The sequence below is a fragment of the Fukomys damarensis genome, unplaced genomic scaffold (genome assembly GCF_012274545.1).
Source record: "Fukomys damarensis isolate Sample0158 unplaced genomic scaffold, DMR_v1.0_HiC HiC_scaffold_37, whole genome shotgun sequence".
In the NCBI taxonomy this organism is placed as follows: Eukaryota; Metazoa; Chordata; class Mammalia; order Rodentia; family Bathyergidae; genus Fukomys; species Fukomys damarensis.
Genome location: NW_022900949.1, coordinates 58,475,610 through 58,493,691, shown reverse-complemented (window position 1 = coordinate 58,493,691; position 18,082 = coordinate 58,475,610). Strand labels below are relative to the sequence as shown.

General features: G+C 34.6%; 1 protein-coding gene across 2 annotated transcripts in view; it reads left to right on the top strand.

Moving 5' to 3' along the window:
• Positions 1 to 18,082, top strand: part of Ppm1l (protein phosphatase, Mg2+/Mn2+ dependent 1L) — a 296,099-nt gene that overhangs the window by 204,561 nt on the left and 73,456 nt on the right. For both annotated transcript variants that reach the window (XM_010623180.2, XM_019207353.2), the window contains exon 2: positions 8,822 to 8,996. In XM_010623180.2, the coding sequence (XP_010621482.1) occupies positions 8,822 to 8,996 (175 nt within the window). The remainder of the gene's footprint in view (positions 1 to 8,821; positions 8,997 to 18,082) is intronic.

Genomic DNA, 18,082 nt, shown 5'->3' with positions numbered 1-18,082 from the left:
GAAATACTACTCCCCCCGCTTTTCTGTCTTGCTCTGGCACAAATTTTGAAGGATTGCCATGTTGATCACTGCTATCTTGTGAAAACCTAGCTATCATCCCTTAGTTACCATTTCCCCAAAGATAGCCCTCTTCTATATAATATCTGCAGAATTGGTTTTCTGTCATACCTCCTGTATGCTTTCCTTTTGCCAGTTTTCTCACCAAGAAGGTCACTGGTTAGATGCCCTCAGAGCCAGAGTTAATGTCTTATTATTTGTGACAGCAGTGTTAAATTTACCTTCTACAGGTGCACAAATCAGCCCCCCCTTTGATTTAGTCTCCTTTTGATGGCCTAGAAGCTTGTGTACATTTTTAATCAACATAGACATTGAAAACCATAGCACAGAGTTCCAAGTTAGGCAGGTATGACAAGTACCGATATCAGTTATTTGTATGGTTGAATGGAACTTGAGGAAATCTCTCTGCTCAAATTGTGTGTGTGTGTATGTGTGTGTGTGTGTGTGTGTGTGTGTGTGTGTAGAAGAGTAACATACATCATAGTATTTGAAAGATCATAAAATTCTAAAATGTTTTGTTTTGGTAAAGCACTCTAGGCTATCCTAAAGGTAAAAAAAGTAGGTATTTTTTCTTTAGATACTTTCCCCAGGCTTTGAAATCTTCATCAATTAGTTTTTAAAAGTTACTTTGAAAAAAGTTGCTTTGAAATTGGATCTTATACAACTACCAACATTTACAATAAAGCTTATTATAAACTTTATGATAAAATCCACTTCCTGGTTTTAAAAATATTTTCTAAATAAGAATTTATTGTGTATAAAGTAGCTTACTTTCTTTTGAATACCATACCTAAAACTTTGTAAAAATTACTTATACTATATACTAAATTATGGACTTAGTAATAAAATAGAACATTGAATTAAAAAGTAAGTAGCACAAAATTTTAAAAATCCCACAACTATTACATATGAAGTATTAAATAAAAATTACAGTAAGATGGGACATACTTTCACAGATTAAAGACATCAGAAGCCTGTTTTGTTTTAGCCCATAAAAGGCCATAAAAGGTAGTAACATTGCCTTTGCAAAATTCCAGAGGAAAAAAAATACTAAAAGTGATTTAAATATAGGTCTAATTTACTTGTGATGCTTTTCTATTGGATGTTGTATTTCATTCTATATCACTTAATATCTGTTCTTGAAACTGACTTTTTCCTTCTTGGAAACTTGCACCCAAAATGATTTGATATTTTTCTTCCAATTACTGTAGAATAAGTCTAAGCTTTTCCTTGTGGAGCTATCTTTGGGACGGTGAATATTCTCTAAAATATGCAGAGATGGATAGATTTCAGATTTATCATTAAATATTCAAAAGTCAATTTAATGTATTTTTTCAGTTTGTTTAATTTTTCCATTCCTCTCAGTGGACCCACTACCATCTTTAACTTTCAGATTTGTAAAGCTGAATCCAGTTTCCGTATTTTTCTTCTCCATCTGTCACCAAGTTCTGCTCATGTGTTTATTTGTTCTCTTCTCCTGGGCTTTGCCCTACCTGTGGCTGCTTTACCTTATAACCCAGTGACCACAGTAGCCCTCTCCTTCTTTTTAAAAAACTGGAGGGCCAGGGATTTAGCTTAGTGGTTCCACCACCTGCCTTACAAGCGCAAGGACCTGAGTTCAGTCACTGGTAACAAAAACAGCAACAACAAAAAACTGGATGTTTCCCTTTTTCTGATTCAAAAGCAGTTGGTATTTACTGTCCCATTACTCGCTGCATAGGCAGGGTTAAGTTATTTAACCTAAGTCTTACCATATATGTTTAAAAAAAAACTATTGTGGATGTTGCAAGGGTCAAACAAGTTAATCCATGTAAAACATTTGGTACAGTGCTGGCAAAGAGAAGCACTGTTTATTTTATAAAATCTGAAAAATGCAGAAAATTATATTTAAAAAATCACTAAACTTACTACTAAGATCACTAATGATACATGGTAATATAGTTCAACCAGTTTTTCCTTATACATACTTTTACTACTTTTATTTATTTTTTAATTGAGTTTATTGGTACATTTTAGGTGTACAGTACAGTTACATTCATCACTGGGATCTTGACATGGTCTTGGTTCTCATTTTTTCCCCTTGTCCCTGCCCTCCCTTCACCCCCTCCTCCCCCCCCCATTTCCAAACACTTTATTTCCATCTTTTCATCTTCTCACATTTTTTCTTTTCCCTTATTACCCTTCCCCTACCCATCCCACCTTCCTTACACCTTTAGCCCTTTTCTTCCCATATTTTAGTACTTTCAATCTGCTTGTTATTGTGAACATTTTCCCATATAATGTATTCTTCTCTCCTAACTTTTCTCTTCTTTCTCTGAATTTTTGTTTGTTTTGTTTTTTCAGTGCTGGGGATCAAACCCAAGGTCTCACTCATGCTGCACAAGCACTCTACTACCTAGCTACACTGCCAGCCCCAAAACATGATTTTTAAAAGCTACATTTTATCCATTGCATGGTTATTCAATAATTTTATCAACCAATTTCTCTGAAAGACTTTTATTATGACTAATACTTTGATAAACATGTTGCATGTACATGCTTGTGCAAACATACATAAATTTACATGCATATACATGCATATAATTTTCCTTATAGGCTGACCATGGTGGCACACATCTGTAATCCTGGGATTACTGTAATCAATCAGCTGTTAAGAGGCTGAGGCTGGAGGATCTCTGGCAGTCCTAGGCCACCAGCCAGCCTGAAGTATATGAGGAGATTCTGTCTCAAAAATAAATAAATAAATAAATATTTCCTTTAAAAACTCCTAGAAAGACAATTAATATGTAAAAGGTATGTTATTTTAAGGTTTTTGTCATAGCTTCTCATTTTTTTGTCCAAAAGGATTATATGATTTATTCTTGAGCCACAGTATAAGCCAGTCATATTCCTGTCCTTCCGACTTTTCACTTGTCTTGACTGAATCTCATTCTGTTTTAGTGCATTTTAAATTCAGCTTCATATTTTTATTATTCTTTCCTATGAATTTATAGTCACAACTTCCTAGATTGCTTTTCTGCTCTTAAGTACCTCTTACCTCAGAACTGGTCTTTTAAACTCCACCAGACTAATTTCCAGATTCTTTTTCTGTTCTCTCTTAATTCATCTCTCTAGGGCTGCTTAGCAATTAACATGACTTATGTACTAAGTAAATATATTCATTCATCTGAAGATTCCTATTATTGTATTACTTTGTAAAATGTGCTTTTTTCCCAGCATTTCATGTGTGTTTTGTTTGCACATCAAAATTTCATGCTTCTTTGTGATAGAGGTTTGTTCTCCTAACAGTGTTAAATTTAATGTGCTTTGCTCAGCAGACAGTTAATAAATTAAAGCTGGCTGGCTGACAGGGTTTTTTAAAAAGATGAATTGTGAAGCCTTTAGCAGCTCTTAGAATATACTTTTGCATCCCTCCAAAATCTTTAGTATGTCAGTTATTTCTTAAACAACATGTCACTATAATAATAGGTTTCTTTTAGCATAATGACCAATATCAACATTCTACTTATAAAGTTATTGTTCTACTTTTAAATTTTTTTCTTCCCTTGAGTTCTTTTTATAGGGTCTTTTTTAGCTATTTGCTACTTTCTAGACTGAAGGCAGCATGCGTTATATAAATGTATGGAAATTCTGTAAGTGCATAGGACTTCTTTTGTGCCTTGCCTCATAATCATCTTTTTACTACAGAGTTTGGGAGACAACATCTTTTCACTTCTAACTGTGACGTTTCTTTTACTTTTTGCCCGAAGGCTTCTCAGCAGTTCAGATGAGTACACATTCCCTGCATATCCAGGGGAATTAACTCCCCATGACACAATCTTCAGTTGAGGTATACAGTTCTGAGGTACATTCTACAGGACTCCTCAAAGGATCGCTAGCAGAATTGAGCCCATTGCTACATTGTGGGAGACTGTAATATTGATTTGCCATTTAGGAAGGCAAGTTATGATTTAGGTTTGAGCTGATTACTTTCTAAAATAATGACATGGATGATAACTAAAGACGAAGTGTAGTTTGAGTTGCCAGTAGAAAACCATATTTTTAATCTCTGTCTGGAATCATGGAAGGAAGTTTTTTTTGGAGGTAAAGAATTAAAAACTGTCAAAAAGTTTTCTGCAAAGGCTAATTAAAAGCACCTGACTCTTGTTTATTGTCATGATGTTATACTTCTGTGGAGCAAATTACTGAAGCAGATGCTAGCAGAACACAATGATGTGTAAGATATAGTCCTTATTTCCACCAAACTTATACAAAATGTGGAAGTCTGTTGGATGCTCTCAAGTATTTATAAAAGTTAGATTAGACAACATTTACAGAATATATAGAATTTGAGCCAAACGCTAAAGGGTCTGAAGAATTGACCCAAACCAGTAATTTATATATTTTCACTCAAAATTACTGTGACGAGACAGAATGATGAGGTCATAAATTGCTTGGAAAAATATAAAGTACTGCATACATACAGGATACTGATGATGTTAGCAACAGTGTTGTTTCAGGAATGGTTAATTTATAAGAATATATATATAATAAGATATAAATATTAAATATATATGTAAATTAAGATTTAAATTTCCAGTAGCAGTAATCATTGGTTAAGGACTAGTTAAGTAACCCCATATTTTAATTTTTTTCACTTCATTTTTACAATCTCAGTAAAACTTTGAAATTTAAATAGTTCTTTGTATTATCTTTTACTAGTAGAATAATTCCAGTCTCAGCTAAAAATATGTTTTTGAACATAAGCTCATTCTTGAACATAAGGTAAAACTGTCATTTGAATACATTTAGATGTCATCTCAGTATCAACAGGATTTCTCAAAATATCTTGACAGAATCTAATATTTTACCTAGTTTCTCTCCTTCTGTTCCTCCTAAGAATCTTTTCCATGGAAAGAAATCTGCTTATGGAGTTTTTCTATTTTAGAAACGAAATGCCAAAATATAGCCCCAATATAGTCAAAGATACAGGCACCCGCCCAAGACCTATATAATGATTTTAGTCATGAAAGTAAATTTTATTTCATACATAGTCAGTGGACACAATTGGGAGGAAATATATGTAGTGCTTTCAATAGTAAAGAATATATCAATATTTACAAAATGTGATAAATTGTAGAACCATTTTTCTCTACCTTGTAGATATCTCAAAGGAAAAAGTATTAAAAACAGATGTTACACTAAATAGCTAGGTAGTGTGAGTTTAAAAATAGTCATTATGCAGTGTCAGAATATTGTTTTCCAGTGCCAGTAAAAAATTGTTATGCAAATATTCTGAGTTCGTTTACTTTTGTGGAATAACTTTGTTTGTTCTACACTAGATGGCTGGCAGACAAATTGAACAATATTTGGTGATGTTTTAAAGTAATTTCATAAGCATCTAACTTATAGAGTCTAAATATAAATCTGGAAAGAAATAGTGTACACTATCTTTAGCTACTCTAAGGACTGAAGTAATAACTTTTCTGCACCACTCCCCTACATAACTTTTCCTGAGAAGTCAGTTGTCATTGCACTGGTAAGTTTTTTTCCAACCTAAAATGTGCTAACATTTAAAAGGAAAGCTATGAAGGTTACACATACATTTTAAAGGCAGTTTTTAAAAATTACAGTAGTTAACATGAAAACAAAACTGGACTTTAGAAGGTAAAGTGTGTCTCCCACACCTGGAGCATGAATCCTTCTACATCTCTTCCTATGAATAGTATATGATAATGCTAAATATAATACATAAAATATATGCTTTACATCAAAAGTATAGTGACTGATACTCTGTTGTTTTATTTTTAACTTCATCAATAATGCATCATGTTCTTCCTGTCAGTACACATAATCATATCTCATATTTTTCCAAAGAACAGATACTATAGATATGTAGGTATACTAGTCTATAAATGAAAAAACTCTGAACCTTTCTTGATCAGCATATATCAGATTTTATGCATAGTTATGTATATTTAAATATCCCTATATTTGATTCACATGAATTTTATATCATTTTTACTTATTTTAAAATTTACAGTATTTATTGTCATCTTGCACAATAGGTTTTGATATATACAATATATACATTGTGACATTGTTAAATCTGGCTAATTACCAAATGTATTACCTCACATAGTTATAGATTTTGTGGTGATAGCACATAACATCCACTGCCTTTACATTTTCAGGGACATAGTATATCATCATTAACTATAGTTAAATGGCTATAGAATAGCTCTCTTGAAATTTAGATCATGCAATATATATATATTTGTTCATGGCTTATTTCATGTAACACATTATTCTCCTGGTCCATCCATGTTGCTCCAATGTCAAGATTCCCTTCATTTTTATGGTTAAATCGTATTGCGTGGGTATATGTGCCACATTTTGTTTACTAGCTCGTCCATTGGTTGACAGTTTGATTTGGCTGTTTTGAATATTGCTACAGTAAACATGGGAGTACAGCTATCTTTTCAACATGCTGATTTCATTTCCTTTGGATTATATACCTAGTGTACCTAGTAGTGGGATTGCTGGAACACATGGAGTTGTATTTTTAATTTTTTGTGGAACTTCTATACTGTTTTCCCTAACGGCCGTACTAATTTGCTTTCCCACAAATGGTGTATAAAGGCTCCCCTTTTCTCTACTTCCTCATTAACATTTGTTATCTTTTGTGTTTTATATAATAGCCATTCTTACTGGAGTGAAGTGATATGGTGGTTTTGATTTACATTTCCTTGAGGATTAGTGAGGTTGAGCATTTTTTCATATACCTATTGCGCATTTTTTTGTATTCTTTTGAGAAGTGTCTATTCATATCTTTTTTCTCATTTTTAAATTGGATTATTTATGTGGGGTTTTGTTTGTCAGCTTGTTTTTATCTTGCTACTGAGTTGTTTTGAGTTCCTTACATATTTTGGATATTTATCTCTTGTTTGCAAATATTTTTCCCATTCTATAAATTGTCTCTTCACTTTATTTCCTTTATTGTGCAAAAGCCTTTTAATTTGATGTAATGTTGTTTCCCTGCTTTTGCTTGTATCATGTCTGCTTTTGAGATTTTACCCAAACAGTCCTTGATAATATGCAGTGTTTCTCCTATTTTTCTTCTAGTGGTTGCATAGTTCAAGTCCTACAGGTTTTATGTCTAGTGAGAGACAGAGTCTAATTTTATTCTTTTACATGTGGATATTAAGTTTCTCCAACACCTTATAGAAGAGACTCTTCTTTTCCTAATGTGTATTCTTGCTAGCTTCACTGAAAATCTGCCAAGTATAGATACATATATTTATTTCTATGCTCTCTATTTTGTTGCATTGTTTTGTGTGTGTTTTTATGTCACCACCATGCTGATTTGGTTCCTGTAGCTTTATAGTATATTTTTATTTCAGATGTAATATGCTGCCCTAGCTTTTTCTTTCCCTTAAGATTGTTTTGACTATATGAGGTCTTTAGTTGTTCCATATGAATGTTAGATTTTTTTTCTAGTTCTATGAAAATTTTCATTTTCATTTTCATTTTGGTAAAGATGTATTGAATCTATCAGTCAACTGGGGTAGTATGGATATTTTAACAATATTAATTCTTCCTACCTATGAACATGAGATATCTTTTCATTTATTTGCAACTCAAAATATTTTAATTGATACTAGTCAAGCCCTACAGTATTTTAAAAATTAAACTATGTAGATGGGTCTTTGTCTTATTCTAGATCCATACCCCACAGACAATTCTTTAGCAGTTTATTGGGGTAATGTTTTAGTGTTTATAAATATAAATTTAGAATATATAGTCTTCAGTTATTGGCTTATCAACTTTAACTTATGCAAGTGAAGCAGGACTATACTACAAGGATATGCCAAAACCTTAATCTCAAGAGATATGTTTTAAGAATTTCCTAACTCACCTGATTGGTTCATTCATTCATCATTTAATTTTTTCCATAAAGTGTGATTTAACTATTACACTGATTCTCAACTAGGAGGGAGAAGCATATGCTACTATTGTAGCCCACCAAAAGAATTTATCAGAGTCTTTTGTAAGGCCTTTTTCAAAATACACATGACTTTCTTCCAGCCCTCAAGTAGAATATGCTTACCTGATTGAAAAATCATTGCATAGATTTCTGATGTGCCTGAATGTGTGTGCAAGTAGTCTAGAAGCAAATAAATAATTGCATAAAAATCAAAACAAATTAGAATATTATATGTACATATTATATATAGTAATATATAATGATTTGACTTATTTTCCAATTAACAGGTATCATCTTAGATCTAATTTTTTGTCTCATTACTCCATTATTAACCCTAGCAGTAAGCTCTACTTCCTATTTAGTTCATAAGAGTTCCTATGTATATTAGAGAATGGAGAACAGCAAAGCGAAGTAGGGATTTGTATTGCATAGGTGAGCTCATTTCTCAGATGAGTGACTGTCTTGTGCAAGTCATGTTTGTATCCAGCAAAATTATTATCAGGGGGCTGTCAGAGTTCTTTGGAATACTTGAAAGTCTGATTATTACTAACTGTGAATAACAAACCAAACCTATCTTTTATACCTTTAAAACTTGGTAGAAAAAACTTCGAGGTCTGTGATTCTGTCTATTTGAAGATCCATCTTCAGGGTGCAGTGGAGTTTAAAAGTCACAATGAGAAGGACACACTTGTATGGGGAATTGGTGGCACAGTGCTTTGAGTTTTCTCTACAGGACCTCAGGGTAAGTGAAAAGCATGAGATGAAAAATACTAATGGAGTTCTCTGTTCTGTTTGCAGACTGCAGCTGAATATGTAAAATCTCGACTCCCAGAGGCCCTTAAACAGCATCTTCAGGACTATGAAAAAGACAAAGAAAATAGTGTATTATCTTACCAGACCATCCTTGAACAGCAGATTCTGTCAATTGACCGAGAAATGTTAGAAAAATTGACTGTATCCTATGATGAAGCAGGTATGTTTGTTTTAACGTATACAAAATTTTTTTCCAGGAAAAATTTCTGTATAGACCTTGTTTAAATTTAGACCTTTTGCCAGGCATGGTGGAACACACCTGTGATCCCAGCATCTGAGAGGTAGAGACAGGAGGATCACCCTGAGTTAGAGGCCAGCATGGGCTACATAGTGAGTTCAAGGACAGCCTGAACTGGTGAGATCCTGTCTCAGTACATACTACATACTACGTACATACATGCACACATACATACATACCTTTTTCTGAGCTAGAAGGTTAAGGGCAAGCTAGATTAAAAATTATATAATATGGGTTAATAGTTTCTGTACAGTTTTAGTGTCAAAACTTTTGCAGGACATTGCTAAAAATCTCTCTTAAATATCACTACCTTTACATTTTTGCCCTTTTTTTTAAAGTAGAATTTTCTGGACCTTGTATCAACCATGTACACTATTGATCTAATCTTTTAAAGTGTTACTTCAGTTTTGGATGCCAGCTGAAAGCTTACATTAGATAATCTGAAAGCTATTATTTGATTCAAGTATTTTTTTAATTACAGATATTTTCTTTTCTAAAGAAGCATTAAAAATACCTTGAAATTTTAAGCTGAACTTGGCTTAATTTTCCATAGCGACTCAGATGAAACCAAACCCCAGTACCATACTATAGATTTTGGTTTCTTTCATGCTTTAAGTTAGTAAGGGAACTTAGTAATGAAATTGTGGACAGACATCCTTTCAATACTATTTTTATCTGTTACCTTTTAAAGCTCAATTTTAATGAGACTTGTACACTATTCCTTAGAATTATTGAAGTCTTTAATAGAAATAATTGTGTAGCAGAAATATCCCAATTAAATTTACTATATCTCTCTCCCACAGTAAAAGAAGGAAAAAATATAGAAATAAATGGATTTCTAACGTTGATAATATTTATCTTTATTTTAATATTAGGAACTTCTGCTTTTATTTCCACAAGAATGTTTTTAGGATACATTATAATATAAACAGTATCAATGCTGACATTCTCAACACTTGATTTCAAGCTAAGATACGAAACAAAAACAAATTTTCCAAAAGCCATAAGATAATGGAATATTTGCTTAACCACCAATGCCAGTTTTTAGTTATTATGTTGTCTTCACTTTCACTGCACCTTATAACCACTTCATATCTCTCAAGCAGGATCCACATTTCCGTCCTGGCTCAGTACTTCTCTCTTTCTCTTTTATTTTTTTTCTAGACACATTGGGTTTCTTCTGCCTGTTGGGTGATTAGTCATTTGGTTGCTTATATGTTAGATATTTGTCTTATTATTAATAGTCTTCTCTTTAGAAATATTATTCATCTTCTCTCTTATCCTTAATGGAATAAAGTACAGATATTCTCAGCCCCGATCAAAATATATCTAAAATAGTCGTAGCCTCATTGAGATTATAGAATGTATATGTTTAACCACTTCCTACTCCCATACCCACTTTATAGTAAGAAAACTGAGACCTACAGACTTGCCTCAAATAACACAATTGCTTAGTTATAGAAGTGAGATGCTAATGTCCTAATCACTAAATAAGCTGTGCTTTCACCATCTAACATCACAGAGGGGGTCTGGTGATCTAGGGATTTCCTGAAGCCGGATCTTCCCATTCCTGGAGTTCTTGCTGTCATCCTAGAGAGGGACAGCACGGGTAGAGCAAAGCTGACTCAAAGCCGCAGATCCTCCAGATCATCCACTACAGAATGAGGAATTCAGAAAACTGCCGAAGTAGTGTGAAGCAGAGGTTTACTTATAATGCTGCAAAGAAGGTGAGGACAAAGCTGTCCAACAAGTTTGCTTGGCAGGGCGTGCTCAAAAGTGAGCTCCTTGGAATGGTGTCCTTGCTCTGCCTATTTTTATAGGTGTTTTAAACCAATCAGGGTCTTGGCCTTTGTTGCTGGAGTGAGGTTGTTGCTCAGGTGGACTAAGGTTTATGAAGTTTCAGAGGTTTCAAGTGTATAAAATCAGGTCTCTAAGAATAACTGTTCTACACCTGTAAATGTTTCTCAAGAGGCAATTTCCAGTAACCACGTGGTCATTCTTGTAGCTGTCAGCCACGTCACGTTAGCCATGCCTTGCATTTCTGCCTATCTCCCCTTCTTAGGGTCCCTACATTTCCTCTCTGATCCTACTGCTATAGGATGGGGCAGAGGTAGGAATCTTGTCTTTAACCCTTTGAGGATCAATACTTGGTAGATTGAATATTGGGCTTGTTGCTAAGGATTTGATCTTGTAGACTAATAGGGGAATTGGGGTAGTGCCTTAGTTACTTTTCTCTTGTTACTGGGACAAAATAACTGATGCCCAAAGTTAAAGCAGGAAAGTTTCAGTCCAAGGCAGGATAGCATAGCAGAGGGCCATCACAGAGGAGAAAGAGTTCATGGAGGGCAGAAAGTAGCAAACCAAGCAAGAGACCTTAGCAGTGTCTTTCTGCCCCTTTAATATCTAGGCTACTGGGATTAGGGAAGGTGCCAAGTCAATCAGTGGACTGATTTAGTAATCACTCACCCTTAATCCCAACATTGTACCATGAACCTATCACACACTCTACATACAGCTGCCTCTGAAAAAGCCCCACCTATGACAGCATGAGGCTTTGGGGGGACATCTAGATACAAGCCATAACAGGTAGGTGTGGAGACCTGTACTAGGAGGGCCAGTGTTGCCCACAGAGGCAGGTGTCAAAACCAGACTATCAGCTCTAAACCACAACCTGCTTGAAAACTGCTTATTGCTCTTAGCCATACAGAGCCTGCATTTTCTACCCTCTAAAAGGGGCTTGGGTCTTTTAACCTTCCCCAAGGGTCCCTTCTGACCCTACAAGCACACTAATGCTAGTTCATTTGCATAGCATTGTTAAATTGGTTAAATATTTAGCAATATACTATGCTAAGTAGTTAGAAGAAAGAGGGGAGAGCATTGAAAATATGGTCTGGAATCTGTTATGTAGAAAACAGATCTTCTGTAAAGTGTAGTTTCCAGACAGTTCTTTAGGGAAAGGCTTTAGTATAAACCATAAAAGAGAAATGTTGACAGTGGTTTTGAGAAGCAGAAGAAGAAGGAGAAGGGAGAGGGAGAGGAGGGAGGGGGAGGGGAAGAGGGAGGGCATTTTAATTGATGAAGGGATGCGATTAGATATCAAGATGGCAATGGATGTCAGTCATAACCTTCCATCACCCAATTTTTCCTTATTTAGTAATAATTTTCCAATTTCTTGCATTGTTGTTGAGCAGCTACTGATCTTCAGAGGTACACATGTGCTTTGCATGGCCCTGAGAGGCAAATACTTGGACACAGAATCAGCCTATTGGTAAACCCTGCAACATGAAGCACTGGAAATAAACAGGATTGAGAGCTAGACTGAAGAAAAAGTTCCAAGATGTCTCTCTAGCTTCACTGATGTTATCTTTAGCAAATTAATCTCTTACAATCTCTGTTGCTTCATCTGTAATGAACTAACAGTATTTCATGAGGGTATTATAATAACAAAATATATCATTTGGCTTCATGATAGAAATCTGATTGCAAATGCTGAATTATGCCACTGATGCTGAATGAGAACAGATTAGGAGCTTGTCTTTTCCTCAAACCACTATAAAATATTTTTAGTCTTTTCTTAGCATGTAATGTTTGTAGAGATAGAATTTTTTAAAAATGGATCTTAAGAAGCTTTGAGAAGTGAAATTGAGTGTATTTGTTCTACCATCCACTCTGAGCTTAGTTAGCCATTGGTCATCCCTTCACAAGATGATGCCAAGTTGCAGATTTGGTGGAGGCTGTGTATGTATGGATGAATGAGTCTCATTGTGTATTGTAAAGTCAAAAGTTCACTGCCTTCTCCTCCATAACTTCAATGTTAATAATTTCAATTAAAGTCAGAGGTAAAAATAAAAAATAATCCTATTTAACAGAAAAATCTTTCATCATAATACAAAGGAATTAGGATAGAAATTTGGTATAATACCAGGAGATATAATAACCTTTCTGTCCTAAGACACTCGTTTGGTTCAACTGCTTAGTTTCTTCCCAGGCTATCTCAGTTGCTTTCACTTTCTCACATTCTTTGTTCCTCCCTCCCAGTTTTAGGAAAGATTTAATTGTTAGTTTAAAAATATCCTGGTCTCTAGAGAGGTTAATTTTTCTTTAATGCTCATCCACTGATAAATCAGCCTGAGTGATTTGATGACAGTCATCACCATCTGTGGCTTCTAAATTTCTAAGATCTGATTAATGAAAAAGAAATCATTAGACACTGTCTAAAAGCATTGGCTTAGAACCTCTTCTCCCCCCGTTTTTTTCTGTTTCTCTTCTGTCTGTATCCTGTCTTTCTTTTAAAGAATGTGTCCCATCCACAAGTTGACTATCTAGCAATCTGAAATTCAGCAAAAAGTGGGGAGTAAGTGAAAGCCACAGACCACTTCACAGAAGTAATGGACAATTCCATACAACCAAGGATTTATAGATTTTTATCTTATATAGTTCTGAATATTTGGATTATATTTTTTAAACTTTTTTTCTGATGCTACATGGTACACTTTTTGGGAGGACTTCATGCATTCCCAGCAAATTTTTGTACTTTAATTGCAGATATAAGTAAAAGATGTAGAATACTATCATTAAGAGAATAGTAATTGTATCTTACTATTTATAAACATTTTGGTATATTTCCCTTGCGCTTTGCATTTTAAAAATGCGATGGTATCTCATAGTTTTATGTTTTGCTGTTTTCTCTTAATGTTATTACATAAGTACTTCCTCCTTTCATCAAAATTGCTTTATATAAAAATAATTTAATGGCTTCATAGTATTTTATTTGAAGTAACTATTTAGTAAATATTCTCCTGTGTTGGATATTTACTTTTTTTAGTTTTTGCTTTGCTACTGTGCATAATATTGTGAGAAATATGGTGTGTATTTGTGTGCATTTTGTATTACTCCAGAGAATAGATTTCAGAAAATATAAAACTTTAGAATTAGAATTAAGTGGAGAAAAGGATGATACTTGGAGTAGTGACACTGAGAACAGCAAGGAATGAGAGCAAAGAGTGACTCAATCCATAAAGAGCTGATCAAGTCCCCAACATTGTACCACATTCAAAGTCTTATCAGCATTCACAGACTCCTATTTTAGAGCTCACATCATTGATGTTTATAATGGTGACCTTGATTCACAAGGAATAGTTCAATCATGTTTATTACACTCTGTATAGAAACATAAGAATTGTGTAAACCTTAGTCCATTCAGGCTGTTATAAGAAAATATCACAGTCTGGCTGGCTTATACACAATAGAAATTTATTTTAGACAGTACCAGGGTTAGGAAGTTCAAGACTAGGCTCAGCAGTTTCAGGGCCTGGAAGGGCCTTCTTCTTTATAGATAGCTGTCTTTTCTCTCTAAGTTTAGATGCGGAAAGGGTGGGGGTTCTCTGGGGCCTCTCTTTCTGAGAGCACCATGGAGCTCTCACGACCTAATAACCTCTCAGAGACCCACCAGCTATCACCTTGGGGATCAACTGTCACCATAGAATTTGGTGGGGTGGGACGCAAACTTTTAGACAATAGTAACAGCGTAGAAAAATTTTTATTCAGATGGTTTGTTTTGATGATGATAGTAATAAAGATGTCTTGTGGTATAACTGGAAGAGGATTTGGAAAGAAAAGACCCAGATTATATTCCCAGCTCTGCTTCCAACTAGCTGTGTGACTTTGAATAAGTCTCCCAGTCTTCCTAAAAGCTCATTTTCCTGTAAATTGACGACATCAGCAGGATCTCAGAGATGTCTTCCAGTTCTGAAACTGTGTCTGGTCTCTTGATTATTGAAAATTCAAGCAGCTATTGTTTCTGCTCTTGACTTCCTGTTTGCTTTATTGCTGTTCTCTCTTCTCCGTGTAATCTATACCAAATAACTGATTTAAAAGAGACCGTCACTGGGATTTTTATAGTATCTGCATATGAGTAGTCCTGGGCATACTTACATTGGAAGGATGAAGATCGACACAGCAAAAGTAGATTTTAGAGGAAGAGGTTCTGAGTTACCATTCATGAACCCTTAGTTTTGTTTTGTTTTGTTTCTGTACTGGGGGTTGAATCCGGAGTCTCAGCTCTACCACTGAGGTAAGAGTTCTACCACTGAGCTACATTCCTAGCCCCAGATTCTTTTGTTACTGTTTATTTATGGTAAGCAAAATCCAGAATAATAAGTAAGGTATGGTTTGCATTTGATCTATTGATGTTTTTATTTCAATTTTAGTATAAGTTAATATACATTTTAATAGATTGGGCTTACTTAGTACAGAGAAATTTTCAGAGAAAGTAGTAACATGATTTAAGAAAAATTAAAACAATGTTTCTCCTACCTCAAGAGAGTAGTTTTAACCTAAATACTTATTATTTTTGTACTTGATGAAAGTTGAAGGGTTGAAATACCAAAAGGGGATTTTTCTACATGTTTTTTTATATTTATGCTAGTATATTACTGTTTGTTTAATCTCAAATTCTATCTTTTATTGTTTTCTATGTTTAGGCATAAATAAGTAACTTTACTATTCTCTTGTTAAGGATAAAGTAATGCTGGGTGTGGTGGTACACACTTATAAGCCGAGGCAGGAAGATTTCAAATTCAAGCCTGGCCTGGGTAACTTAGTTATTTAACGAGACATTGTCTCAAAATTAAAAATTAAAAAGAAGGTGGGGGTAGGGACTGGAGCTTTAGCTCAATGCAGAGCCCTGGATTCCTTTCCCAGTACTGAAACACACACACACACGCACCGGGATCAGGTAGTATGGTTGCAATTCCTTGTGTTGGGGGAATCGTGGAGTCAGCCCTTTTACTTGAGAGTGATATTCAGTGTTGCAGACTCAAGAGCCATAAACCCTAGGAGCGGGAAGAGTGGAAGTAGGAAAAAGGACTGTGTACTTTTCCCTCGAGGAAGCTGAATGTACCTACAGTGTGTGGAATGCTCAAACCTTGAGAAAGTTGCCTGAGTTGCTGCTTAGATCTCTTATTTCTCAGAGCTCATCTTAAACCAGCAAGGGCTCTATTTCCATTCATACAGTTCGCTAGAAATCTCTGTTGTTTTCCAATGAGCACAAGATTTAACTATGTAGAAAGAGCACTTATAAGTAGGAGATGAACCAGATAGTGCAGATGAGGAAGGAGAGAATTCAGCTGGCTGTTTATTGTGTTCATTTGAGCTTCGGTTAACGACAGGGACCTGCAGAACCATTTATAAGTGTCAGGCAATCGCATACAGTGCCAGAGGAGGAGAGAAAAAAAAAGTTGCAGTATTCATTTTTCAGTCTGTCCTTTGTGATTCCCTGATACAGCTCTACGTTAGAATTCCTGAGAATTTAACCCAAAGAAAGAAAGCTCTCTGCTGTGAAGACATACCCAGCACTACAATGTGGGTTTTGAAAAAGTAGCTTTTAAAAAGGGTAGGCAAATGTGCTGTTGGCAATTAAGGACAGAACTGAGGGTTACCTCCCATTGAACTTACTATATTCTTAAAATAGATGATGCCTGAAAGTTACATTTGTGTTTTAATTGAACCGTTAGTGTCATAGTAATCAGTGATCTCAAAAGGAAAGCCATTTACTGTCATGGGGAAAAAATTGAAAGTACATCTAGAAACCAAACTCAGGAAAGAAAGTATGAATTATTCAGGGCCCTTCTAGATTTCCTGAGCACACAAAAAATTCAGTAAAAGGCATTTATGGGGAATCCTTTACTCTAACAAATAGTGAATTTTTCACTATATTTCTCAAATAGGTCCTAGGGGAAGAAGTGACACTAAGGTTTCCTTACTTCATGTCTTCAATCAGGATCCCATTTCTGAGTTCAAAAGATATCCCCCAGGGACTTGCTGACAGGAAAAATGGAGGATTTGGATGGAAAGTAAAAACAGGAACCCCCTCAAAAACGAAGTTTAGTATTGACGGTGCAACCTTTGACACTAGCTTTCAATTAATAAATGAAGTGTTTCATTTTTCTATTATAAAAGTAATATAAATATGATTACAGCACTTTTAAAATAAGGAAAAAAAGAAAGTAGAGAATAATCTCTAATCTTACTACCTACACATATCTGCCATCTTTGGAATATTTGCTTCTCTCACTTTCCTCTGCTGGGTTTTAATTATTTATGCCCAATTTTGTATTATTTAAAAAAACTTAACACTGAAATATTTCTTTATGTACTTATAAGATATTTATAAATGCAATTTGTAATGTCTGTAGTATCCTATTGAATACATATGCTATAGTTAACATTCCTGTAACCTTTTAACATTTTTAATATGGTCTCTTTCTTTTGTTCACATTTCAGCACTGTCACCATATAGAATTTCTGAATTGGAAGGCTATTTTTTATCCATTAAAAAATGAGAATAGTATGATAATTAACAAAAATAGAGACTTTTTAATGTTAGCCATGTAACAGTGGGAAGAAAGGAGAAAAATAGTTTGTCAGAATTCATATAATTTATGCATATAAATTTAAGAACATCTTCCTGGACAATAATACCAATCTTATTAACCAAGCTGATCTAAATTTTAGTTATTTCTTTCACTTTTCTTTTACTTCATGAATTTAAAACTGAAATTATCTTTTGGTGATGGGAAACAGTAATTAAACAAAGTGACTTTGCCGTCTACAAAATAGAAAACTACCCAGCATGGCTTTTCAGAAGCACCAACACATGAGATTCACAAGCCTGGGTAGGCTTCTGTGGGTAGGGTGAGGCACTGTACTCTTCTACTCGTTTTTTCAATTTTAAAATGAGAGCATTAGATTGGATATATTCATAAGTTTTTTTCCAGCTTTCACAATGTTCTCTTTAGTTCATTTAACATCCATTTATTTATTTTGTAAATATCGTGGGAGAACCCATGAGCCTAACATGGTGCCTCACACTGGAAATGTCCAGATGACCATGTGGTGTTTCGTTTTAGGTACAGAATATACGCACAATGCCTGTGTGTATTTTATATATACTTGTGTGCATGCTCACTTGTGCATGTAGTGTGTGTTCTTTGTGTGTATATGTATAT